This window comes from Falco naumanni, chromosome 13 (genome assembly GCF_017639655.2).
Source record: "Falco naumanni isolate bFalNau1 chromosome 13, bFalNau1.pat, whole genome shotgun sequence".
In the NCBI taxonomy this organism is placed as follows: Eukaryota; Metazoa; Chordata; class Aves; order Falconiformes; family Falconidae; genus Falco; species Falco naumanni.
The window spans coordinates 18471179-18497230 of NC_054066.1; the positions used below are offsets into that span (position 1 = coordinate 18471179).

Consider the following 26052-nt stretch of genomic DNA (forward strand, 5'->3'; position numbering starts at 1 on the left):
TGAGAGGCAGCAATTTTGTACAGAATCCTTTGCTCCTCCCTCCCCACCCCCACCCACCTTTTTTTTTTTTTTTTTCCGCCCTTCTCACGGTGAAGCGTACATTCCAGGTGTGGGGAGTTTGCTGCCGGTGCTCCTTGCCCTTGTCATCTTTTGCTTGGTTTTATCCTGTCGTGGGTTTGATCTGTAAAATTTGCAGCCCTGCTTTCATGCCCCCACAGCATTTCAAAGGTTTGTTATTATTAGACAAAATACTTGCTCCGCTCTTCTTCCTTCCTCATAGCTAGTTTTTATTATTTAAAATTAAAAAAAAAAAAAAAAAGCAAGGCCTGGAAATTGCCAGAGACCCACCAGCTCTCCCAGCTTGGTACACACCGCAGCCCACTGTGGTGCTGTCCCTGCCCACCAAGCTCCACAGTGTCTTTTTTTGACCTCCTGGTGACTCCGTCAGCCACTTGGGACACTCATTCCTGCCTTCCTGAGGGCTGCCCAGCTCTCTCCAGGTGTTCATTTCTCCCTCTCCGCCTAAAGCCGCCTCCTAACCAGCTTCCCAACCTCCAGCCTTTCCTCGCCATTCACCTCCCGGGAAGCCAGTTTCTCCGAAGGCCTTGTGATTCCTGCTGTTCCGTGCAGGAGGGACCGTGGATGTGCATTTCCATCTCATCTCTCCGTAGCTGGAAAACACGAGCAGTCCCAACCCTGGCAGAGTTCCTCCAAACTCCCCGGTTCTGGGACACTGCTCTCTGCTCCCTGGATTGCTCGGCGTGTTTCCTGGACAACTGTAGAGCCAAGGAACAGAGCTGCGCTGCGGTTCCAGCCGAGCAAGGTGAGGCTCCTCGGGAGAGCGGTGCCACCGAGGAGGCGCGCGGGAGCTGCAGTGGGGCCACGGTCCCCAGGCAGGAGTGAGTTGCTCCCACCCGGCAGGGTAAGCTCCCGGGGGTTGGGGTGGGTTAAAAACCTTTGTCCCCATCACACCACCCCCCTCCCTGGTGGCCAGGACACTTGTTTTGGGACTTGAGATTTCAGCACCCCCTCCTTCCTAGAATAGCAAACCCTGTGCTACTGTTGCTTTTTTTCTTTTTTTTTTTTTCCCTCCCCCTTCTTTTTCCTCAGAATTGTATTTCGTTCTCTGCTGAAAAGCAAGCAAAGCCCGGCCCATGCCATGTTTCAGATTTCAGTTTGGCTGCGTGACCAACGTGTGCCTGGAGTTCCATACAAACAGCGGAGATTACTGCCCCTCCGTTCTGTCCTGCGTTTTCCTTAGCTCAAAACCTCTGCAGAGTTTGCAATCAAACCTCATTCCTTCCACCCAGACGGGTCACCTGCTAACACCTGCCACCTATGGAAACCACTAACCCCAAATGAAATGTACCGAGTCAGTAAGGCATGAAAAAGAAGCGTTAAAATTAGGAACGTGACTCCCGCGGGTGCTCCGAGGTGCTTCCTGCAGCAAGGAGCCATGGGGCAGGCGTGGGGTGTAAGCACGGCCCTGGCCCGGCTCCTGCCAGCGTGGCACCCGTGGGATCCCTGTTATTGCCGCCACGTAGGGACCATAGAAAACCAGCAAACGTGATCGCCACTCCGGTACCGCTGCTGGGGTGGGCACGCGGTCTGGTTTCAAGCCAGCAGCCACTGCGGCGGTAATGCTGGTACGGCTGATGCGGGGTTGTCGGGTGTCCGAAACGTCAGCGCTCCCTTGGCAGCCAGCTGCCCCAGCGCTGGGCACCAGCCCCTTCGCTCCCGGTCAGCCCGTTCTGAGCCAGTCTCCGCTCGTGATTTCGGTCTCACTTGAACTTCAGTGCTTTTGGCACAGTTCAGCTTGGACACGAGGATGTTTGGGCAGCGCTGGCACGGGCTGGTCACAGAGCACAGCAGACTGGCTGTGGTTTGAGCTCACTCTCCTGCGTGGGAGTGTTAGAAACCAGCCAGCTCCACCGCGGGACTAATTCTGCGCACAGGCCTGCGTGTGATTGACGGGCATGTCAGGAGAAGGGGCTCCCCTCCCGGCTAAAAAAGCAGCACGCTGCTCCGCTGCAGCTTGGCGCCCTGCCCTGCCTGCGGCCTGGCCTCGCTGGCAGCCGGTGGCCGGGGTGCTGGGTACGGCTGCGACAGACCGGCTCCCGCCGGAGCGCGGCCGGCCGCCTTTTCCCGCTGCACCTTCCCATGATCGGAAGGTATTTGGAGCTTTTCTGTCTATGCGCCGACGTTTTGCAGGACTGTGGGAGTGGAAACCTGCGCGCTTTGACTGCCCTGGTGTTTACACTGCAAACTGTCAGCGGCTTTCCCCTGCTGACCCAGTGCCAGCGCTGCCGGCGGGGACCGTGCGGCCCGAGCCCAGACGCGGGTGACTTGGCCTCCCTGCCTGACACAGAGCCACAGCCAACGCCGGTGCTTCGGCCGCGGTCAGTGCTCTGGTGCCTGCAGAGGGGGTTCTCGGTGCGGAGCATCCCGTGCAGGTGAGTTACAGGGCTGTTAACAGGTTACCTCCTGCTAGCCGTCACGTTTCCATAAAGCACTTTGGGGTTACAGCATTTCCCAGTGCTTTGATGGAAATCCCCTTCTCCTGCAGAAACTGTGTCTTTGCACAAGGCCAGCTTCAAGACCTTTAAGATTTACTGCAGCCTCCCCTTAACTGTGTCTGTCACGAACTGTGTTCTGCAGAATAGTCCCAGCTCTGTTAAATGGTTTATTTTATCCTGTCTGACAGAGAGGCCACAGTGCCCTGCCCAGCAGCAGCCCTGGAGCACAGCTGCAGCCACTTTTTTTACTTAACGCATCTTTTTCTTTTCTCCAGATTTTCCTTTTTTCCCTTTTTCTTTCTGCTTTGATAGCTGTTTCTCCCGCATCCTCCTGAGGGCCTGGTAGGGGCCAAGGCTTCTGCGGACCATTGTAGCTCTCCACCAGGCCTGCAGCTGGAAGAGAGAGAGAGGTCTTAGGAGAAATCGCTTGCTGTGGTACCTGTACAGCTCAATGACCAGAGAGCCTCTCCTGCACCCCCCAGCTGCAGGAGGGCACCCCTGGCCCACGGAGCAACAGCTGGGCCTGTGCTGGTTATGCTGACGGTATCCGCGTGTGGGCTGAGGGCATCTGTTGCTGGTGGCAAGGGGACAAATGTGGGAACTGCCCCACGACCCTCCCTGTATCGCCCGTGCAGCGGGGCTGTGTGATGGGCACAACCCCGTGCCATTTGAGGAGACTTGCTTCTCCCTTTTGTTCCCCTCTCAGACCTGCAGCCAGCTGCTGGCTTTGCAGCTGCCCCAGTGCAAGGGGACAGGCTTTGGCTGTCCTCTGCTTGTGCCGCCCCGCACCAGCCAACTGTCTTGGGCTGTTTTCTGCTTGAACAAAGCCTGTGGTGTGAACTCCCAGCTACTGACGGAGCAGCACCGCCTCAGCTTCGCTGCCCTTTACCTTCAGGATGCTCTTCAGCTCCAGGGCGTCCTGCTCTAGTTGTCTTCTTTTAGCCTCCTTTTCTGCTCGGTCGCTGATGATGGTTTCCTCGAATGTCTGGCACTGCAAGATAGCACGGGGGTAGCAACAGCTGCATGAAAAACACATCCCCTAAACTGCAGGGCCAACCTTCGAGGCTCACTCTGCCCAGCAGCTTGCCAGAGCAGGGCAGGGCTCACCCAGACCCTGGTGCAAGGAGTCTTCTCTGGCTGCCTGCTGGTCTCACCTTCACGCCTTTCACAGCCCAGCCAGGGCTGCTCCGGCCCGTGGGATGCGGTGTGGATTCCCACCTTTGCACCAGGGAGCTCCGCGGCAGCCCAAGGGTGACGTGTGAGCGCAGACCTTCCTCCCCCACCTCCTTCACTTGATCCTTCCCAAATCCAGATGGCAAATGTTGCTCATTACCACTGTCAGTCCTAAGGCACTGAGAGCTGCTGCCAAAGTGAAACCTCTTGCCACCTGGGTGTAATTAACCCTCTGATCCTGTGCTGTGAAATGGCTGTCTGATGGCGTCTCAGGCAACAGATGGTGGTAGGACGGAGCCGTGCTCCCCCAGGCTAGGCAGCAGATGATGAACAAACACACTTGGGACGCTGAGTTGACAGTGTACAGAGTGAAAAATAAGCCCACAAGCAGGGAAACTTCTAATTCGGTACCATCGTCTCAGACCCAGTGACAGTAAGGAATGATTACAAGTTAATTCCTTCTGGCTTTAAAACACCCCTTTTTCTAGACATTTCTCTCTGCCCTGTGCCACCTGCTCCACTGTGCCTGCAAGCTGTGATCAGAGCCCAGAGGTTAACCAAGAAACCAGTGTGGGACAGGAATGGCTTTAACTGGAATCGATTCCCTTATAACAGCTGTGCCGCTGTGAACGTGCATCTGCAGGAAAGGATGAGCTGCCTTTTCCAGTCTCGGCCTGTCTTACCCCAGTGCTGCTGGAAGGAGCAGATCTGTTCAGACTCAGGTAACAAACTAAGGTGAGGCATACGGACGGGTGGGACAGTGTCTTTGCCCCTCACAAAGGCTGTCAATAGCTCGCTGATAGCTTGCTGGTATTTGAAAATAGCTGTAGGGGAAACATCATCATCCTTCCTTGATGTCACAGGTGACAAATAGAAGATGACTGACTACTCGGTCCCTGCCTTCCCAGGACCACTGCTTATAAACCCTCCCTACACCTCAAGATTATTTTTTTTTTTCCCCATGGTCCTGGTTCCTTATCTGAATGAGAGAAGGAAAAAAACTGGGATGCAGTTTTGCGTGGCTGAGCACTGACATGGTGCTGAATGTCTTACCTCCTTGGCAATTCTCTGCAGCATTTCCAAGTTGTTTGCCTTTGATGCTTTTAGGGCATTCAGTTCTTCATCTTTAGTATCTATGCTGTGTTCATACTTGTCCATCCAGTATTCCAGCTCCTCTTCCACCTTCTGCATGGGGACAGAGTGGTGCTCAGCACAGTACAAAGAGGGTACAGGGGAAAGATTTGCTACTGCTGTGTGGCCTGCTGTCAGGATGGTGGTAAGGGTCCCGTAAATTTTGCATGGTCAGTGTTTCGTTCTCACCTTGAAAGGGTCAAACCCCTAGGCCTAGTGATAAATTACTGGTGGCCTGCAAGCCCTTCACTGGGTTCACCACAGCAGCTGCAGAACTGGACTGGGGATGAAGAGAGACTAAGTTGGACTTCCAGAGGTGCACGAGGAGTGGAGAAGCACTGGGTGTTAGTTTTGTGCACAGTCAACCCTGGTGAAGTAAGTGACAACCAGGAGCCCTTCTTCATGTATATACAGAGGGAGGGGGAGGGGTTAAGAAAAAGAATTTTTTGGTGCAAAAGCTTTTATCCTCTGCCTGACTCCCTACTCACTTTCTGGATTAAGCCCAATGCACCAGGAATAAGGTCCCAGGGGACAGCACTTCGCGCTATTTCAGGTTGTGAACTTGGCTTTTGTCTCACTCGTGAATAGGAGGGCAGGTGTTTCTGAAACCGTGACCCAGACGACTTCCTCCCATTCACAAGTAACTTCTCCATAGCAACAACCACGGTTGCTTGCATGGAAAAATAATCTGAGGAAAAGCATCAATCTCATTACAGCATCACAGCTGGACACACAAGGGAGATGGAGGGCATGGTCATCCTCTTCTCTGTGTGCCTCTATAAAGCCACCAGCTGCCTGAGTACAGAGAGGCTTGTACTTTGCCGTCTGGTAGAGGTCAAATAAGCTGCAGCTTGTGCCCAGAAAGTCCCCTCACTATGAAGCGCTGATCAGATTAAGGCTCTGGGATATAGAGGACACTATTTAATTGCTCACAAGATACAGCACTTCTTTGCACTCGGATTACATTTTTTTAAAATTTATTATCTTCTATTAAATTTTATACTGGTGGTGATGTTAGGTACCCTGCGGTAGTAGAGGTTTTCTTCCAATCATACAGTTTATGACACTCTTTCCAGTGTTATTCGCTGTAATGGGCTCTGCTGTTGACGATCGGGAAGTTCTGAACCTCTGGATCAACAGCACAAGGACATTCATGGTTGCTGCTGAAAATGGCTACAATAATTGTGAGCTGGCAATTATCAACCCTGCTTCTTCCTCAGATTAAGGTATGGTAAAACCGGGCTGGCAGTTTGTGTTATTTCTTCCTTAGTGCCCCCCCTGTGCAACACTTGGGTCTGTGAAAGGGCTGCCCTCGCTTTGTGCGCTTGCACTCTTCATGGGGTCACTGGGAGTCCCAGCTACTGCCAAGGAATAAAATTCCAGTTAGCTGAATACAACTATCTGAGGGAGGAAAAATCCGTAACACCCAAATAAACAATGCTAATCATTACATGAACTCTAATTTTAAGGAAATGTATCCAAATGTAGCATATCCCAAGTCTGGGAGAGCTGGGTTAATTAACACTTGAGGATGTGTAGTCATTCAAACAGTAGCAATCACGAACCTGGTAAATTTGATGGAGCAATAACTGGTTTTCTTTAGATACTAATTGATGGTATAATGTTTATCAGTTGCTATTTTAAGGATTAGCAGACAGTCACACATACCTTATAGTGTTGCCTGAGGAAATTTTCAATCTCCATGTGGACTCGCATCTCCTCCTCAGTTTTGCTCCTCAACTTCTGTGATCAGCGCAGACAGAAAACACGAGAGACAATGTCAGTGCAAACGTGTGTGCAAACAGGTGCTGCCGAAAGCCCAGCTGGCGAGCAAGAGTGCAGGAGCCCCCTGTGCAGTCCACAGCCATGTTTCCCAGTGACAAAATTAACCCAGGCAGTCCTTGCCCCTGGGCCATCCATGAAAAAGGGACAACTAGATCAGAACTTGATCAGTCAAAAAAAAAAAAAAAAAACCAACAAAAAGGTTGCAAAACCAGAACAGTTTTCTATTCCAGCTCACCTTACCGCATCAACAGCTCTATCAGCATAATGTGCTGTGGGCCATGCTGGGAGCTTAGGCTGCTTGTGTTGCTAAACAGCCTTGTAACTGCGGCCCCTGGACATAGTTACGGGTCTGCTTCTCTGACCATGGTGTTAGTTTAAGCAGTCCCTGCCTCCAGCCGCTGTCCCCTGCAGCCATGCCAGCTGTGCTGTTGCTGTGTGCGTGACCATACAGAGAAGCAATGGAAAAGAGAAAGATTTCTAACCTGGATGAGTTTCCTGATCCAGTTCCAACAGTTGTGTTGGCGACTGTGATGGGGAACAGAAAGGGCATCTAGGGAGTAAGGGAGGACTTTTTCCTTAGGAGCTGGAGATGCCTTCCCGTAGGGGCCATGGGAAGGGCTTACCTGAATTTCCATGTCCAGGGCATTCTCTGCATTGCTGCACTTCTTCTGGGTTTGGTGGACCTGGAGGTCTGTGCTTTTCTTCACGTAGCAGCTCTCCATGTTCATTTTGGCCTTCATCTCTTGGAGCTCGTCTTTGAGGTAAAGAATCACACTATCTCGGTTCTGGTGTGGAGACAGAAGAAGCACAAAAGCAAGGCCAGGGACTGCGGTCAGCTCACTTTCTTAATCTCTCCACTCCTTGATAGCCTGGTCTCTTCTGAGTTTATAAGCTTCACACGTTCCCTGAATGTTGCTCCATTTCACCCTCTACTTCAAAGGGAAGTTTGATTTGTAACCCACACAGAAGGCAATAAGCCCATCAGCAAGGAGTGATTACGTCTGGAGAGGGTGGAATGATGAACAGAGTGGGACAAGAAGCCTGGCCGCCTGGTCTCTGGTCCAGGAAGGGATTCAGTCATGCCTGTTAGAAGCATGAAAGAAGCCAAACAATTCAACTGCTTAAAGTTAGGCCTTACTAACCTCTTGGATTAGGCTGTCTCAGTGAGTGAGCGAGCATCTGTAAGATGAGGATAATGCCTCAGCCTCACATAAGCTGCAGTTTGATTTCCTAATGTATACTCTATTGCTTGGATTCATTTTTTTCTAGTTATGCAGCAACTGTATAAATATCACCTTAGGAACAGGTGAAAATCCAATCTTGTCTTACTTGCGTGTTTAAACAGTTCTTTCTTGAAATCTTACCAGGTAGATGGTGCCCGCTTTCTTATAAAAGCATACACCCAGGGTGAGGAAGAAGTACCAAGGAAAAGCTGGCTATGAGCTTCCAGCCTCTCCCTGTGCCTTGTTTCACGATGGAACTGAGCTTTCCTGGGGGAATTCTGTCCCTGGAAGCTCCCCCGTCGGCAAGAATCCTGAGCCAGTGTGTCTATTTGTCTGGCTTTTGGAGCATGCTCAGGAAGCAAAGTGCATTTGTTTTATTTGGGATTGTTGTTTTGTTTACTCTTTTTTAATGAATTTCTTTGACTAACAGATAAAAGTTCATTAATCTGGGGCTGGAACTTGGAAGAACTGCCTGTAAAATGAAAAACTCTAGACTTTTGTATTAAGAGTTAAAAGGTCATCAAAGTCTGCTGTGCAATTATGCAAGATCAATCTTAACGCCTCTGGTTTGGCGCCTGATTGCTCCATTACAGCCTTTCTCTTTGCTTTCCTGCCATGCTGTGACAGGTTTGACATTCATCAGCCAGACCTCGCAGCTGAAGATGAAATACCAAAGTGCTGGCATTTAAATGTTTTGAAGCCCACGTATCTTGTCTCTGAAGCACCATCACATTCCTTAGCTGTGTAAACATGGAAAAATGCCACAGGAGGAAGCCAGCTCAATAGTGCTGTGTTTAAAAGCCTCTGCAGCATGACTCATTTGGAAAAGGTTTCCTTATAAGAAGACTTTGGAACAGTTAAAAGGAAAATCCTTCCCTCTGCAACCCTTGTCGGACATAGGAAGAGTAAAGTAAGTTTATAAGGCTTAGGGCAATTAGGGGCCTTGGCTGATGCTGTTTTGTGGGTTTAGAAAGTCAGACATTCACATTTTTTTGAAGGCTTCCAAAATCAGATACTATTTTACAGCCATATCATCATATGACTGCAGACAGCTACAGGCATGACCTATTTGTGCCCTGTTAAGGTTTCTGGTAATGGCTTTTATTTTCCCTGGTATGACATTTTGGTGGGCATTGGGATGGGTTGTGTTCCTGGTCAGGAGACACGGGCGGTGAACGTAGCACTTTGAGATTGTCTGCCTGTGTCATGGCGGAATTACGTCTAAATTGAGAGGCTGGCAGAGAGACTGGGGAGATGCGAATGCAGAACACCCATTTTTTGTGACACTGAGGCTCAGCAAAGCCAAGCGCTGCTGATGTCAGTGTGTTACTGCTATCTGCTAAGGATCTGCAAACAGGTCAGAAAAAAGGGTTCAGCCCAGATCACAGAGTACTCAGATATTAGAGAGGTGGAGCAGAGCATGAACACTTCGCCAGATTATTTTCTATTTTGTATTTTAGTAAAGCAGAGGGAAAAGTGCTTTTGATTCCAGTGCCCCGAGCCTGGGACGGGGGCCCATCTGCTCTGTTTGTTTTCTTCGTTGTATGGCATGTCTGTGGTTTGGATTTGGTCTGCGGTATTGTAAAACATTTTCGTTAGAGGTGGGGAGTCTGGGGGCTTGGTTACACAACCCAAAGCAGACGGGAAATGAAATGCAAAACCCCACTGATGGTTTACAGCAACGCATTCGCTTGGAGAGGGCAGCTACTGCAGCCCAGCTGATGGACCTGGCACTGCAGAACTGGGGCACATTTGTTAGTAGGTTGTGGGTAGTAAATGCCCACAAGCCATGAACACCATCTGTAGAGTATGCTGTTCCATGAGCTTCAGGGATAGGCACTGGGAAAATGAGTTAATATTAATTAATTCTGGTTTATCATAGCAAAGGTCCCAGCCAGGACACAGAGCAGTTTCATAGTTAATGCAGTAAGCCTCTGGGCTGCTTATTTGGGATGACTTCAGCGTCGAAACTGCCAAACCAAAGATGCAAAATCATACCCCATGTGTACAAAACTATCACAAAACTGGCAGAGACCAAGATCAAAACCCAGGAAATAGTTGTCAAGAGCCAGTCTGCTTCACAAGCAGGTAAACAAGCTGATTTGTTCTGATCTCTCAGTTCACAGAATCAGCTCAGAGGCCTGTCTGCTGCTGTTACCACCCGGTGCCATAGGAGTCTGCCCCACAGATGCTGTCTGGCTGTAAAAGCAGCTGCATTTAGCTGGAGAGGGTATGTGTGCTCCTGTATTTTCATTTACTTTGATTTATCTGTCTTGCAAGTGTCACCTAGATCTCTCAGCTCTTCCACGTCAGTTAGTATTTACAGACACTTAAAATACAGCTAGTTACAAAAATAGCCAACAGGCGTAAACAGTCGGAGGAATTTCTCCAGCAGCTGGATAAACCCCCTGCTACCAGCAGCGCACCCAGTGCTCGCCATTTGGCAAGCACTGGGAGGGGGCAGGGAAATGGGTGCTGTGCTCTATGCAGGCAGGATCGTGCGGGCAGAGCGCCCTGCTGCCTGCCTCCTGGCTTCCACACCGAGTGTGTATGAGCTCAGGTCTCTCCCCTGGCAGCTGCAATATCTCAGCTTGCAAAGCCTAAAGATACGCTTAGATCTACACACCTGCTGCAGCCTGGACTTGCTCCCCCCGAAACCACAACGTGCAGCCCTACAGACACTTCAATAAGGCCGTAAGCGCGTTTCTGTCCCAGCTGCCAGAACATCCCCATGCTGCACCACCCCTAGAAATGCCTCAGCGAAAAGGACAGCAGGCCTGGAAGGCCACACGGTTTGACACCATGGCTTCTGCAGCCCTCCGCTAGCTCGCCTCCGATCCCCAAAACTGAGGGGGCAAGCCGTGTGAGGGGCAGTTTGCTGGCAGAGGGAGCAGACCTGAGGACAGCAGCGCTCTTGTCAAAAGTCCTGTCCCTCTGGAGCCGGGTTTGGATCTAGCGCACCAGCTCTGGGTCCTGCTGAGCTGCCCTGGGGCTGTGCCAGCAGTGGAATGAAGTCACCCAGGAGCTCAGGACTATCACAAACCTTGTGCCTTCTAGTGTAATCGCCTAGTGCATTTTTCCACTGGAAACCACTCCACCAGTGAGTGCATGTTTAAAACATTCCCCCAGAACACTTCTTTGATGCCTTTGTCCTCCTGGGAGAGATAACAGACTGACATGATGGATTTTTGTCGCGCTACTAAAAGCACCATCGAGCGGTGCAGTGATACAGCTGAGCTGGGTGTGTTATGACAGCCTACATAAAATAAAAGTTACAAGCCTGTTTTCACTGGTACCGTGGTGCAACGTCTTGGTTTTCTGTCCGGTTGGTAACCTGCAATATTACTGCTTGTTACAAAATTATACCGTGACTTGACACATGTATGGCATGAGTATACCACAAAATCTACAAGAGATAAAAAGCCTTCGGGTGAATACCAATGCAGGAATTCTAAAGTTTACATTTCCTGCATTTTTATGTTAAATTATATAATCCTATACAATATTAACTTGCTTTAGAATCTGTACAGACTGCCATCACTTGTCCAGGAAACCAGGGGAAGTGAGTAATTCTGTACAAGCTAGAAAGTGAACACTGCAGCAGCAAACAGAACTCCTGCAGCCAAACTAGAGCCATCGGTGATGCTCCTGCATGGAGGGGGAAGAGCAGAACCACACTGATCATTTCAGCTCCTTTAGAGACATCCGTGCTTTCCAAGAGAAAATAAAACAAAATAAATAAGAATATTCAGCATTGATTTGTGTTCCATTAAAAAGAAAAATGAGCCGAGCAGGCTAATACAGCATTAATCAGCATCTCATTAAGAGGCAGCAAGATTGAAAATACAAAGATACAGGCAGCATGCATAAAGTAAAGGCCGTGTTTTTCTGGTTCCATGATTTGATTTGCTTGCTTTTGTTTTCTCATCCACTAGACTGGAGACAACCGTGTAGGCTTTTGTCTACAGGTCTGTGCATTACTGTTGTTCAAAGTACTCCAAAATCAGCAATCTGTATTTTTGTTCTTAATTAGTTGGCAAGGTGACAGATAATGCAAGTGTCTGTAAAACTGCCTATGGGAAAATCCCATATGAAGCGAATAGAAATTATTCTCCCTTGGGAGACATAGTGAGACACCATTATTTTTGGCACAGGAGGAAAGCAGTACTTGAAAGTAGTCTTGTCTTTGATTTGTTATCAAAGCTGAAACTATAAGGAAGCCCAGAAAAGGGCTTTTAAGCTGGAAATATAAAAACAAAATCCCAGATGAGTGCAGATCCCAATTGATGAGGCAAAAAGGAAGAGCCAAATTAGCAGGAAGTACTGAAAGAACACGGAGAAAAGCACCCTCTCAGGACGGGAGCTACATACCTTCTTATGACTGCAAGAGGTAGGAGGGGTGCAGGGCAGGACACAGAGAAGCGCCCAGCCTGACTGCACAGTGCCACAACATTGCTGCTAGTGCGAGACAGGATGATTGTAGCCCCCTGTACACCAGTTCCTGACAAGGCATTAAACCAGAACCAGGTACGTATATTGTGTGCGCCGACACTGTGAGGTTTGAGGAGCACTCCCTCATCATGTGCACTAGCTAGGGGAGTGGGAGAACGAGAGCTTCCCGGGAGCCATCAGAATCTGAATGAGAAGGAACAATGTGCAGAAGCAAACGGACAACATACAGTCTGCCACACAGATGTCAAGGGACTTTTGGGTTGTCCCATAGGGCCTGGAAATAGGCTCTCATATCATTTCCAGTGGCAGTAGGTATATATTGAGGTATACAGCTCCCCTTCTCAGTCCTGGCTCTGACCTCTACATCCTTTAGATGTTCTGTTCAAATCTGTAGGGGAAGAAAGTTCATCCTGCATTTCTCTTTTAGTTGCCACCACTCTTCTTCCTTGGTTTGTCCCCTAAATTGCTTATTCTCCATTTTCTTCAGCGACTCTTCTTCTTTCTCCTCTCTGTTACGACCACATGGGTTTTTTTCCAGTGTTCTTTTCATCTTGCTGTGCTTCCCAGTACGTTATGCCTTTCCAGGATCTCTACTAGTAGATGAGTACTGGCCCAAAGGAATTTTCCTATCTTGTACATTCCTGCTTTCTTCTCTGCTGTTCTAATATCTCCCCTGGACTTCTGGTGTTTCTTCAGTTATAGACAGCTGCATACGCTATCAGCGCAAACAGATCCTTCATGTTCTTGCAGCCATCCTGTATTTACAGTTAAACTTTCCACTGCACATGCATCCAGGCTGCCAACACAAAACCTTCATGTTCTATAAACTGTACTTCACCAGCATGTCAGTTCCTCTCTGTAGCCAACTATATCCTGGCTCGATTACTGTCCATGCTTCTGTCCAAAGACAAAATTCAGTGATAGCAAATCTTTCCTCAGATGCCCTTGCTGTTCTCTTTCTCAGTACTGAACCAAGCACCAGATTCTTGTTCCTTCTTCCTGTCCTTGTATAGCTCTGAACCTGCCTACCTTTTGCTTGTTTTCTATCACAGACTCTTTCCTGCCTCAGCAGGGCCAGGCTATGTTTCCATGTTTCTGCACAGAACTGTGTGTGCTTGTGCTGCAAAGCACTCACGAGCATCAAGTCCGAGCTGTCTGGTGAGCATCCTAGTGACCAGTGACATGCCATTCAATTGATCTGCATTTGTTGTAGCAAGTCTGACATTTCCAGAATGCCCCACATTTAGTGTGCATGCATGCACTATTTGTGTGCTGCAGACAGAAGGGCTGAAGCTTTCCAGAAAGATCAAGTTGACAGCATATGTGCAATAACATTGATTTTCCCTTTTGTAAAACTCCTACATTTGGGATTTTCTAATATCTGGAAGCCTAGGAAAATAGAATAACACCATGACATTTTCACCAGACAAAGTCGAAAAATGACGTGCCCCTATGCCAGGCATCTTCTTTCCCTGTCCTTCATCATCACAATTTCTTCTGTGCCAAGCATCACGTCTGCATGAATATGTATAACAGAACCTTAGATACTGCTATCTACAGATAACCTGTTTCTTACTGATCACAGATATCGGTGCTTTGCTGCTCCCAGCAGTGTTTTTGTGGTATTCTAATTTGATCATGGTCTCTCATGATTATGAGCATTTTGAGCTCCCATTTGAAGGCCACCGGACACTGCTCTTAAAGTCATTAACAGGCTTATTAAAACTACAGATCTTTATTGCAATTATTCTGCTTCTATATTCCTAAATGATGGATCATTATACATGCCACATGTCCTCTCATCTGAATGCTAGTTCCTGGGCAGCAGAGGCAAGCTTGCTAACAGGCTTCCCCCCTGGCATGATGCCCAGTGCTAAGTCATCTCACCTGAAGTTCTATTTCAGTTTGTTTCTTGACATCTTGCAGCTGTTTCTCGAGTGACTTTATCTCCTCCTTTCCTTCCTCCTCCCTGAAGAAAAATGGGAAAATACAATCACTTAAATATATCAAAAAAGACAAGAGCTGTTGACCTAGAAGGAGAGCTTCCTGTCTCCTGATCCGTTGTGGCACCTAGCTGAACACTGTCCCACTGATCCCGCTCTCTCAATGAGTTTCTAACAACTGAACTAGAAGGAGCGGACACAAAAGCTCAGCCTCCTTCTTCAAACCAGCAGAAGACAAGCTGTTTCCTGTGGCTTGAGCAGCAAAAAAGGCATTCATCTCTTCACTGAGCCTCAGGGAGGCTGCACATCTGCAAGTCAGAAACAGAGACTTCTCACCAAAGCTAGTGACTTGGTAAATAAATCCTGAAAGAAGAGGTGCACAGACTGAGCAAGGAAGATGGGAATGAAAGGAAGAATAAGCCAAAACCCAGGGGATGCGCTTCTTGGAAGCCTGGAGTGGAGTTGAGGATGATGCAATTCCTATAGCAGAGGGAAGGTGCCTTCACTGAGTAACTACTTCTGCGTTTCAGGCAAAAATCTCCCTGATTCTGTGAAAAAGCATGCCTAATCAGCAGACAGTGCCAAATTGTGTAAGTTTCATTATATATATGGAGAATTTTTTCTTTCTTTCAAAATTATTTTCAGTCTTTCAAAAAACATTGCCTCAGGTTCTGAGATCCATGAAGAGATACGAGTGAAAGCCAAAAGCTAGAGAGGTGTCTACCTGTCTAAAAAAACTCAAATGCAGTAACTTTCTAGGTCTTCTTATCTTCACTCGGAGTGCTTTTCTAAGTTTTTATGCTTATGATTTGATTTAAAGCTAGTAAATGCTACAGTTCATACCTGAGACTTTGTACCATATCCCAGCCTTACAATCAAACATACACTTGATTTTCAGAGCCCTTAGCTGGGTGACTGTAATGAACAAAAGCCCCTGATAAAGAGTTCCATCCTTACTGCAGACTGCTTTCAGACTAGTATATTGACACAAAACCAGGCAAGTATAAATTATATTGAAAGACAGATCAAGGGAATTCCATGAAAAGAATGTATAGCAGAACAGACGATATATTGACTAGATATGGTTGCCAGAACGGAATAAAAAGTATTATGTCCTTTCTAATTGTAATTGGTCTGCTCCTTTCCACCTTCCAGTATTGGATAGTTATTCCACAAGGAATTGTTGCCTTCATTTTTGTTTTCTGTCCCTTCCATGGATAAACAATAAACCCATTGGTTTTAGACAGTGGAAGAGTTGGGTTTTGTGCTTGAAATCACACATTTCAGACCCCTGAGCCACCACCAGAGCTGCTCCAGTAGGTTGGACTCATGACAAATCATGACTTTGTCTACCTTCAGTGATAGGCCTGAGCTGCTACTCAGAACAAAGTAGCTTTAAAATGGTCAAATACTTCTCTAATGAGTGCTATTCTCTCTGACAGGTTTGAGATTGAACCAGAGCTTCACATGCTAAAAAAAACTCCATACCTTTAGTGCACAGAACTTTGAGCTAAGGAATCCCCAGTTTGAGTTGATAACAAACCCGTACCCTGTGAGGCTGGGGACAGAAGAGGATCTATAGTGCAGTGCCTGGTGGATTAGCTTTAAATAGGACAACTGCCTCTGTCACCATCTGTGCTAGCCCCTTGCTGCTACTGGGAAAAGGGACCACATTAGCATATGGGTCAGAGCAGATTCTCCTGAGCACCACATAACCTAAAGACCATATGTTGCTGGCCCTGATTTGAACAGACTCTCTGCTGCTCTGGCTTTCGCTGGGGACAAGAGTTAAAGATCAGGGAGCTCCTACGTTGCATTGTTTTAATTGATACAGGGCAGCATTTGCACTAATGCAGACACTGGTGTCCAGTCTGGTCAAAGCTCAGGCAATTCCTAGCTCAGATCATCATCAGAGCCATCCATTATTTCTTTCTGAAGGGGAAAGAAATGCAATTTGTAAAGCAGACAGAATAATTCAAGCTGAAAAAGCGGAATCCATTCTGTATTTTGGGTTGTGGCTTTTTTCGTCTTAGCATGTACTAAGCAGGAAGTACTGAACACAGTTAAGAGGCTGAACACAGCACTAACCTCATGAGGATGTCATGAAACTTGTTCTTTCTTGCCTTCTCTCTCTCATTAGCTTCTGTCAGGCTATTAAATGTTCCCAATTCCTGCATCTTTTTCATAGTAATTGTAATTACATCACTTGCATACTGCCTGCCAGGAAAAGGAACACAACAGTAATTTATAGGTACTGGTAATACAGTGTCTGGTGCCTTTATCCATTATTGTTTACAGCTAAGAAGGGAAGGAAATATAAGATCCCATTTCTGTTCTTATGTCCTATCAAACTCAGGAGTGCTTCTCCCATGGTATCTGCTTCCTGTACATCTGGAGAACTCTGTATTAGGAGTTCATAACTTATAATTTTAAAATGCTGTCCCGAATGCTAGTCTAGGAAATAGCAAAGAGGCAAAAACATACCCATGCCATGCCATGGCCAGCCAGGAAGAAGGCTGCTGGCCTGCAGTAGTGGTGACAGATAGGTGGATCTTGGAAAACAAGACCTGGGGATGCAGATGAGTGTGTCTGTGAAGGGATATCTGGGTGTCAAAATATCCCAGTACAGCCCTAAGCTGATCTTAACAAATCCATGGGCTTGCCCAGTTTATTGAATTTCATAGTGCATATGGTCTTTATATTTTAGCTGCATTTTCCTCATTTGTGTTAGCATCTTCTTTAAGTTTTTTGTTGAAATAACATTAAAGAACAGAAGCCAGGATGCAGAAAAATGCATACTGAATGCTCAGCTCCCCAGTCCATCTTTTAAACCAAAGGCTGCTGGTACTTCTGCAAATCAAGGCACTGGATTAGGTGCAGGAGTAAAATTTATTTTTAAAAAAAATAAACTCTTTGGTCTTTATATATATTATCTGTTCTATAAAGAATGGCTGTAGCTGCCATAGAAGCTCTGTGTGCCCTGCAAATAAGTGAGTTCACGAGACAATGCTCAGATCCCACTTTGTCTGTACATACCTGCTAGGGGAGCCTGAGTCCAGATACCAGAACTTCAGCACTGGTAGTAAGTATCTGGCGTGAATTCCACCCAAGCAACCATTATACTCTGGGTAGTATTTTGCAACTCCATTCAAAATAAACTGATCATCATTACTTAGCATCCAGAGGCAAGCAAAGGCCAGAACTAAATGGCCTATGAAGCTAGACCCCGCTGCTCTCTTTAGAGGTACTCCTTCTGGACCAAGGCTGAGGTACACCAGCAGCAGGTGAGCAGGGAACTTGCATTTTTGCTTTCAAGAGATTTGACTGAGAACTTTACAGCTCCGAGCATCCCCACAGTTACCATATTTGTGCTTCACTCACCTGTCAGCCTGAATCTTTCTGAGATTCTCTACCGACAAAGCACTGTCTTTCATGGCCCTATTGGAAAGATGATGGATTCTTTTTAGATCCTCAGTTTTCCCCAGCTGCTGCTCGTGTTTGCTGCTTTTCAGAGACATGAAGGTAACTGTTTCCCCACTCCCTTGCCTTGCTGACATAAGCTCTTGGTAGCTAATATCCAGCTCCTTCTGGGTCTCTCTGATTTCTTTCATTTCCTGGATGCCAGTCTAAAAGGGAATCAGAGAGACCTGCTTGCACACTGGGCAGTAGAAATAAACCCTCTGCATCATTATCTGAGAGGAAGAAAAATTAATAATAATCTAGAATGAAGCTATTCTAAGAGCAGTTGATAGTGTATGTTACACTCTGCACAGAGTAGAAGAGCAGAAATGTTTCTCTTGGGTTAGCTTTGAGCACACAATGTAGACTTCTTAAAGTTTTTGGGATCAAAAGTTCTAAAGTGGCTATAAAAGGCCTCAAAAGGTGAATTCATCTGCCCCAAGAGATGATGGTTCAGACTGTCATTCCCGACACGTTTTTAATGATGTCCAGCAATGGAGATTACGCACCCTTCTGCCAGTGCCAGCATATCACAACAATCTTTACCATAAGAAAGATTTTTTTCTCATCAGCTGCAGTTGAGCCCCTGGCGGCTTCTCCTAGTCTCTAGGAGAACAAATAATTTCATTCTTCTTTGCAGCAGCTTTTATGTACTGGAAGACTGTTAGCCTGCTTCCCCTCTGCCTTCTCTCTATCTTGGCTATTTCCCACTGCTTGTCACCATGACATTTCCCTACAATATTATTGTTATAACAAGAGCTGAGATGTGTGAAATAAATGATAGGCATCAGCCATCTACTTAGCTGGGGTTTTTTGAGAGTGACAACAGAGGAAGTATAACATGAATTCAAAGAAGAAGTTCAAAATATTGTCAGTTCTCTTCAACATGGAAAGGTATCTTGTGGCTGTGCACAATTTTATTAAAAAAGAAAACGTCCCAGAAAAGCAAAAGCACGCTATAAAATCGGCTGAGCCCTTGCTTCTAGGAATTTCTCTGATTTATGTGCTATGGGTAAGAAAGTAGGTGTATGCACTGGGACATTAAAAGAGAACATTTTCTTGCCTGTCTACCAGTATCTCTGTGGCTGAACACTTAGTAGCAGTACACTGAAGCCAGTAACGCAGTCACTGGCAGCCCCACCCCAGTCCAGAGCTGCCTACTCCCCACCCTGGCTGCTTGGGGAAATGGATTAAAGGACTCACTGAGCTGAAGTATTTTCCAGCAAAAAGGAAAAAAAAATAATTCATTTTTAGCAGCACCAGTTCACAGTCCAGATCCTTCCACAACCACATGCACACGTTTGTGCCAACACAGCACAGAGGGCAGAGTAATAAGCAGTCAGGGCAGCAACTGTGTATGCCAGTACTTCCAAGAAGTTACTTGTCGAGCGAGGCTCCGTTAGTGGCCTGCGACGCTGCCGTGCTCTGCGAGGGCAGTGAGCAGGGCACTGCAAGGGGCTGCTTCGTTCCAAGTTCTGAGTATCTGGGACATCTCCGGATGGGATGAATCTACCTCTGGCAGTGCCTGACTCACCACTGACTACAGAAGAAGTCTAAGTGACTACATGCTTAATTTCTGGACATTTCAATTTACATTAAATGAATCGCATGCAAAATATACACAGACCAATGAAAATTACATTGTTAACTAGAAAAAAAAAAAAGGTTTAAATAGTTTGCTGGTGATGGCTGTACTTCAGAAAGAACTGAGTTTGGCAAACAGGCTTTAATATCATGTAGATTTTATGAATGTTCTGACAGATGTTTTTTAATGTCTGGGAAAGTTCAAGACAGGCTATAACTGGATTGTCTATAAACAGTAGGGACTTGCACACTAATAATTACCAAATAACTATGTAAGAGCAAGGGATTTGTAAACTGCATGTGTTACCATCCATGTATTCTCCTAGCTGTTTATTTTTTGCTAGTCTTTTTGCCCAAAATTCTGCAAACAGAAAGGCAGCTTTCCTCTGGGGGATGCCCTGCGTGAAGCAATGTACAAAGTCCCTGATTTGGAAAATCGATGAGGTGCTGGCCAACACTGTAATTAATCCTCTCAAAACTGTCATCAACCGAAATTTAGATGTCAGTCTTTGAAAATGTTGTTGATTTGTTTGACTGACAGAGCTCCAGGGTGCTTTGTAAATACAAGTCTTCTCCAAATACAGTAACAGACAAATGTAAACTGAGAAACGAGGAGGAATATCAAATTACAGAGCACCAAAGTTAGCAAGTAGCTTCCCTAAGCCATTTTCTTGTTTCAAAATTGTTTCCTTCTCGATTTGTTTTGGCATCTTTAAGAACACAAGCAGGGTTTATAGTCTGTGAGAAAATTGTGGTTTAAGTAGTGACTTGGTAAAAATGAGCATCTGTGATTGAAGAGAAAAGCTAAGGTGTTTTCTTTGTAATTTAAGTGTACTTTTAGTAGGTCTACCAACCTCAGTCTGTGTGTCTGAAGAACTCCTACTGTCCTCGAGATATATGCTCTTTCTCTGTGATTTTGTTGCTGGCAAAGAGGTTTCCCACCCAGGTCTCTGAGGGAGAAGCATCCTCTGGAAGCAGGTGAGACTGGCTCACAGGACTCTTTTAGGGGAGGAGTGCCCTCTGTTGCACAGTCTAAGCATCGTTCACGCCCTAAAATTTACTGAAACACCAGTTTCTGCTGCTTCGCACTGGATTTTTGAAAAGTAGGTGGTATGGAAAGGAAACACGTAGAAAATAACATATTGATTTACCTTCCTCTTGCATTCTTAGTGGTACGTTAGACAGAGCAAACAGCATTGGATCTGAAAACTCAGATCCCAGTTTTTATTTCCATCCTAGTCACACACTTTTTGAGTTCCTTTTAAAAAAGTTTCAAACTGGCTTAAATTGGAAACCATCTGCTATGTCACTTCAAATATATGACAACAGAACTTAGAACCGTTTACCCCTCAAGACTGTCCCATCCTGTTGCATGTGTCTATCAGCTACCAGAAATATCACATCTTCCTCCACAGCAACACACCTCTGCCTGAGAATTAGGGCTTCTTCTCTGCTCTTTGTATCTCTGCCCAAGCCCTGTTAGTTATGATGCCTATTAGAAATCAATTAATTAATAATGGTCATTGAAAATGGGTAGTTACTAACATATTTTGAAGTGGAATCTTTCTTAATTCATTGTCTGCGGGGACTAAAGGAACTTTAGCATGGACTTAGAGAGGAACAGAATTACCCTGGGTTTGAGTACTTTCAAATATACTACTCTTTTGTATCTACATAAGAACCTTATGTTTTTCTTCCTTTTCCCTAATGCTTTGCTTGTCATCTAACCACCAAGATTTTAAAATTATAAGCCCAGGAACCTCATCTTGGGTCAATAGAGTTTTTTGCACAAAATCTTGACAGAGGCTTCTCAGTGATGCTGCAGTTGATCAGCCATGCACTTTCATTGTCTTTCTTCACTCAAGGGTCATGGAGCACTTAGAAAAAATATGAACTGATTTTGTAAAAAATGGTGGTAGAAAATATAAAACCAAGACAAGAAAAAAAAATAATTTTTTTTTAAGCAGGGAGGATAGAGACACATACGTGGCTGAAGTCTGTCTTGCCCTCATATGAAACTGGCATGATATATCCAAGAATTGAGAGCTGATCCACACAATTCTCCAGCACAGCAGTAAACAGCAGAGCTTCCAGATGAGTGAATTTTTCCATTTCTTTAGTCTCTGTGTTCTTGCTAAGAGGAACAAAGACAAAAGGTACCAATGAGAAAGACTATGGTGTTAGTAATGTTAGTAACAGTAGTTTAAACTAAAGGTAGAGCTGAAGTAGTATTGGCAACCTTTCATATACTTCCCTAGCTTTGTTTATAGCCTTTCATACACTGTTTATGAGGGGAGCCATGCTCTGCTAATGGCTGCATTCAGAGACAGTGGAAATATTTAGCTTTCACAAAACAAAGTAGGTCCTGGTCCCTCCTACAGTAGATTGAGGTAGACAGGCTGAGAAGAGAATGGGTATGGAAGTCACAAACTGGGTGAGGTGGCCTCACCATTCAGTCCAAGGGGAAACAGTGTTTCATGATGGACTTTGCTCTTTGGGAAACAACAGAATGAAGGTGCTTTTTTAAAAGGAAAAAAAATATCCACACCTTATAAAATCTCAGATGGCGAACCTTCATGCTCTAATCATTCCTTGTTATTACTACGTAGCCTTAACACTTTTATGATCCCAGTCCCCTCAGCAGGAACTGTTACCACCTTAAGATGCTGAAAGTCAAACAAAAACCAGTATCTGGACTAAGTAAACTATCTTTAACATTCTGTGTTGTTTTATTTTAAAATGCATTTCAAATATGAAACTGCTCAGATGTATACTTAAGCATCCCTTTGTCTTGCTCACATGTATACTTAAGCATCCCTTTGTCTTGCTCAAAGATATTTTTTTGTTGTTGTTGAAGAAAATAATTTACAATTGGAACATGAAATTAATTTCACTTGCATAAAACACGGGCCACTTTTCAGTGCAGTTTTATTAGATCTCTATCAGAACAGAGTAGGTAAACCAAACAAATATAACTTAGATTTTATGCATTTGTTTCTTGATGTCCCTGACTCCTACAGTAAGTTGTTTAATACAATGTATTGAAATGTAGTGTCCTTTGTAATAGGACATGGCTCCCCTTGTGCATGAGACTACAATAAAAAGCCTGTGTGAGTGGCAATCTTTTTCATGACAGCTATATGTACAGTCAATGAAACTGGAATATTGCTCCTTTCAGCCTAGACCCTTTTCTTTGATTAACTGAATAATAACTTAGAATGCAAGACTACCAGGTGCACAGTCTTGCATTAAGGGTTTTCACAAGAGTTTCTGCTATGAAGGTGGGAGCACAGGGTGGAAGAGAGGGTTCAGGGGTGGCATGACTCCAGTGTTGTGAACCACGAATAATGCCAAGTCCTATGATGTAGCAAGACCGCTATTTTCAGCAGATAAAAAGAAGTACTAGTGCTGCTGCATAAGGCTTCAGTAAACCTCATATAAGGCATGGTGCATGTTTCTAGTTGTTTGTGTTTAAAAACAAGCACAGGTACAGAAGGCGACTAGTGGCATGATCATGGGAATAGAAATTCCCTTTTACAAGGGGTTAAAAGAATTGAGGGTTGTGATTACTCTCTATAATGTAAATATATGAAGAGCAGATACCAGGGAGAGACAGAGCTATTTAAGTTAAAGGATAATACTGGTCCAGGGTCAAAGGAGTATAATTTCCCCATAGCCAGGCAATTAAGATAAGGTCTCTAACTTCTGCATGGGTGAAGATACAGAACAGCCTTTCAGAGATGATAATCATAGAGGCACCCTAAATTACTTCAAGAAGCTTGCTTAAATCATGGCAGGAGAAGACAACAGCAAAGGAGTGATTCTGAATATTACAAATATGTTTACTATTCTTCTTGTATTTATATTGTCTTACCTAATTCCCACTGTTCAGGTCTTTTGATGGCCACCTATGACTAAGCAGGAATTGATTTCCTCATTTTGCTTCTGAATTTTTTTTCTCTTTCTCTTAAATACAAAAAAAAATGCTACAGCTTGAGGTAGAAATCTGATAATTAACAAATAAATAGCTAATGATGTGTGTAATAAACTAAACCCATCACTTTTCCTTTCTTTTCAACCTTCAAATCAATGATAGAAGTGGAGATGCATGAATGAAGTATTTTTACATAGAGAAAGCCGGATCATGTCTCTTTCCAGTCAACAGGCACTAATAAAATATTTGTAAAAGTTTTACTTGTTTTTATCTTTTTAAAAAATCTGTGATCCAAATGTTGAGTCTAAACAACATAAGGATAATCTATTACATGTAGAGTCCTAATGCTAAAAATACAGTGAAAAAAGATCTGTTGTGAGATAGCTGTGACAGATGATTACAACAGCATTCTTGAAAGAAGAAACAACACTTGCAGCTCTCATAGGAAAAAGTGACTTTTTTGGAAACAAAGGAGGATGCAACAACTTTTCCTTTATCCCATCAGCAGCTTCTGTCCAAGAAAGAATTAAGTCAAGATATTAATATGCATTAAGAAAGTTCACAGCTGGAATGTTTCTCTAAAGCCTGCTGGTTTGCTCCTCCTGTGTATCTCCTCCTATAACCGTATACTCACTCAGCAGATGCATGTGCCAAGCCAGCACACTCTGGGCTTATGTTGACTTGGAAGTGAGAAGGAAACCACTGTCTGGGGCATTAAGAAACACTGCAAATAGTCAGCTGCTCTCCCTGGATTTTAGCGTTTACACAGTGCCCACAGACCATCCTGATGCAGCCGTTGGCATCAACCTTAATCACTGTGCTTTGCTGAACTCCTTCATTAAACTGCATTAATAAAAAAAAAAAAGAGGTATGTGAAGCTTGCCCCAAGAGTCTAGGTTGACATTCTTTCCCTGCTGATCTAAAAGGAAAGAAAAACATATCAAGAAATAATTTTTAAAACAACTGTATAAAAGGTCTGGCCTCCTGTTCCTTTGGGGATTGCAACTCCCTCTGCTGTGTGAGAGTCCTGGATGCATGTTTCTCCCATCCTGCTGCCTGATAAACTAAAAAGGCTTCAAAGGCAGCATGTTTTACAGCATTCCTTATAGTTGATTAAGGAGATACCAATGAATTCCAGTGATAAAATGTGAAGCTGGGAACACTACATCTTCTTTAGCTCCATTTTGCAAATGATTGGCAAAGAGAGATTTGGAATATCCACAGTAGCAGTGACTGGGCCACAAATCAGAAATACCTTAGTTTTTAACAAAAAAAAAAATCTCTTAGGCAAGCAAAATAGTTGTGCCCTTACAAAACTCTGCCTACCACTCAAATGTTAGAATGTAAGTTGCTCATCTGAAGAGAGAGAGAGAGAGAGAGGAAAAGAAACCCTGAAAAGCTGAAGTAATCTTGGTTTTGGCAATTTAGGACTAACTGTAGAGAGACGTTTTGCTCCTGCTGTCTAAGGATGTACTGATGAGAACCCTGGAGAGCTGAGCGCAGGAGTGAAAGACATGGTGCTACTTTTATCTGTACATCCATATGGGACTAAATCTGCATGGGACATTAAAGATAAGATTTAGGGAGCATTTACTGGCTGTGTCATCTCCACTGCTGGAAAAGAGTGTTCTGACAGGTAGTTTATTCTCCTCAAAGCAGGGATTGTGTCCTTTCTCTGAGCAGAGATTCCCAGCACACATTTGGTACTGTTAAGTGGGTAGATTACTGAGCATTGCTTTGCTTTCTACCTTTTCCTTAAAATAGAAGCCAGCAGAATAATTTGGAGAATTCATGTTTCATCCCTTCTTTGCTCCTACCTCCTAACAATTTAATTTATTTAAAGAAAACCTCTGCTTATGCATGCTTACAAGGCATTGAGTGCTTCTGCCCTGGCCCAGCAAAGTACAGATAGACTTAATTGTACTCCTGCATCAGGATTTAATTCCTCAGTCCAGGTTGAAGGTCTCCAGGCCCAGCCAGTGACAAGATGATGGTAGATTTTGCTCCCGAGGTCCAATTTTTCATAAATATGCTCTGGGCACATGTTCAAATGCAGCTTAAGGCACTTTAGGAACAAAGTTACAGGGAAAGTCCAGACAGCCAGGGCACATTTTGTATTTGGAGTAAGTTCCTAAATCACTGAAAGTGCTCTGAGAATGCATCTGAATTTCTGGCTGAGGGAAGTGAGGGAAATCAGGAGTGAATGACCCTGATGTGGGAAAACGGGTAAATACATGCTTCCACCTGCTCTTCTGTAGGAAAACACAGGAATGTGAATTTTCATTACAGGGATTTGAGTGTAGAAATGAAGTTTTCTGTCACCAAGGCGATATCGGGAATAAAATGTTGAGATGATTCACTAATGAAGGTGAGGCCGGAGGCGGGCAGGCAGGGCCTGGAGGCAGCCATCAGAAGAGCCCCCCCGAGCCCGGCCGCCCCCCGAAACGCCGAGAGCTGCCCTTCGCCGCCTCCCGCCCCCTCGCAGCCCCCCGCCGCGTCCCCCCCGCCGCAGCCGGGCCCCGCCACCGGCCCGCGGCCCCGCCCGCCCTGCCAGGCCTCCCCTCCACCCACGCACCGGGATTTACCCCCCGCTCCCACCCCGGGCGTCCGCAGGGCGCTGCCCGCAGCAGCTGGGCCGCCGGTACCGGGCCGGGCGCCCCCTCGCTCGCCCGCCCGCCTGCCCGCCCGCCGCCGGTGCTGGGAGCGGCGCGGCCGCGGCCCGCTGCAGCGCTCACCGGGACGCGGCGGCGGTGGCGCCCGTCTCCATGACGACCCCCACGCTCCGGGGGCCTCGCGGGGCTGCCCGTGCGGGTGCCTGCACGGCGGGGCTGGGGCCGCCCCTGCCCGGATCG

The 26052-nt window shown here is 45.8% G+C and overlaps 1 protein-coding gene and 1 long non-coding RNA gene across 6 annotated transcripts; one reads left to right on the forward strand and one right to left on the reverse strand.

Moving 5' to 3' along the window:
- Positions 1-333: 333 nt before the first annotated feature.
- LOC121096744 lies at positions 334-11570 on the forward strand. 5 transcript variants are annotated; one of them, XR_005830678.1, is made up of 6 exons: positions 334-2453; positions 4178-4424; positions 5897-6046; positions 7247-7366; positions 8456-8738; positions 9948-11570. It is a non-coding gene; the product is annotated as an uncharacterized LOC121096744 (long non-coding RNA). The 5 variants fall into 5 exon arrangements; XR_005830677.1 differs by lacking the exon at positions 334-2453 and adding an exon at positions 3516-3774; XR_005830675.1 differs by lacking the exon at positions 334-2453 and having other exon boundaries at positions 3516-4424.
- IQCG (IQ motif containing G) lies at positions 2664-26046 on the reverse strand. Its single transcript, XM_040613175.1, has 10 exons — positions 25936-26046; positions 21253-21400; positions 17605-17849; positions 16312-16440; positions 14168-14249; positions 7229-7390; positions 6489-6563; positions 4743-4874; positions 3406-3507; positions 2664-2909 (listed from the first exon to the last, which is right to left on the reverse strand). Exons 1-10 carry the CDS (start codon positions 25965-25967, stop codon positions 2766-2768), a joined length of 1251 nt encoding a protein of 416 aa, XP_040469109.1. The 5' UTR covers positions 25968-26046; the 3' UTR covers positions 2664-2765.
- Between the last annotated feature and the right edge of the window lie 6 nt (positions 26047-26052).

What these genes read in the sequence shown, in the direction of transcription:
- IQCG (XM_040613175.1), bottom strand. Translation starts at nt 25,967, where the DNA reads ATGGAGACGGGCGCCACCGCCGCCGCGTCCCG. An exon ending in AAACTGAAATAGAACTTCAG is followed by an intron (nt 7,391 to 14,167) that starts GTGAGATGACTT and finishes TCTCCACACCAG; the next exon opens with AACCGAGATAGTGTGATTCT. An exon ending in TGCAGAGAATTGCCAAGGAG is followed by an intron (nt 3,508 to 4,742) that starts GTAAGACATTCA and finishes GCTATCTTGCAG; the next exon opens with TGCCAGACATTCGAGGAAAC.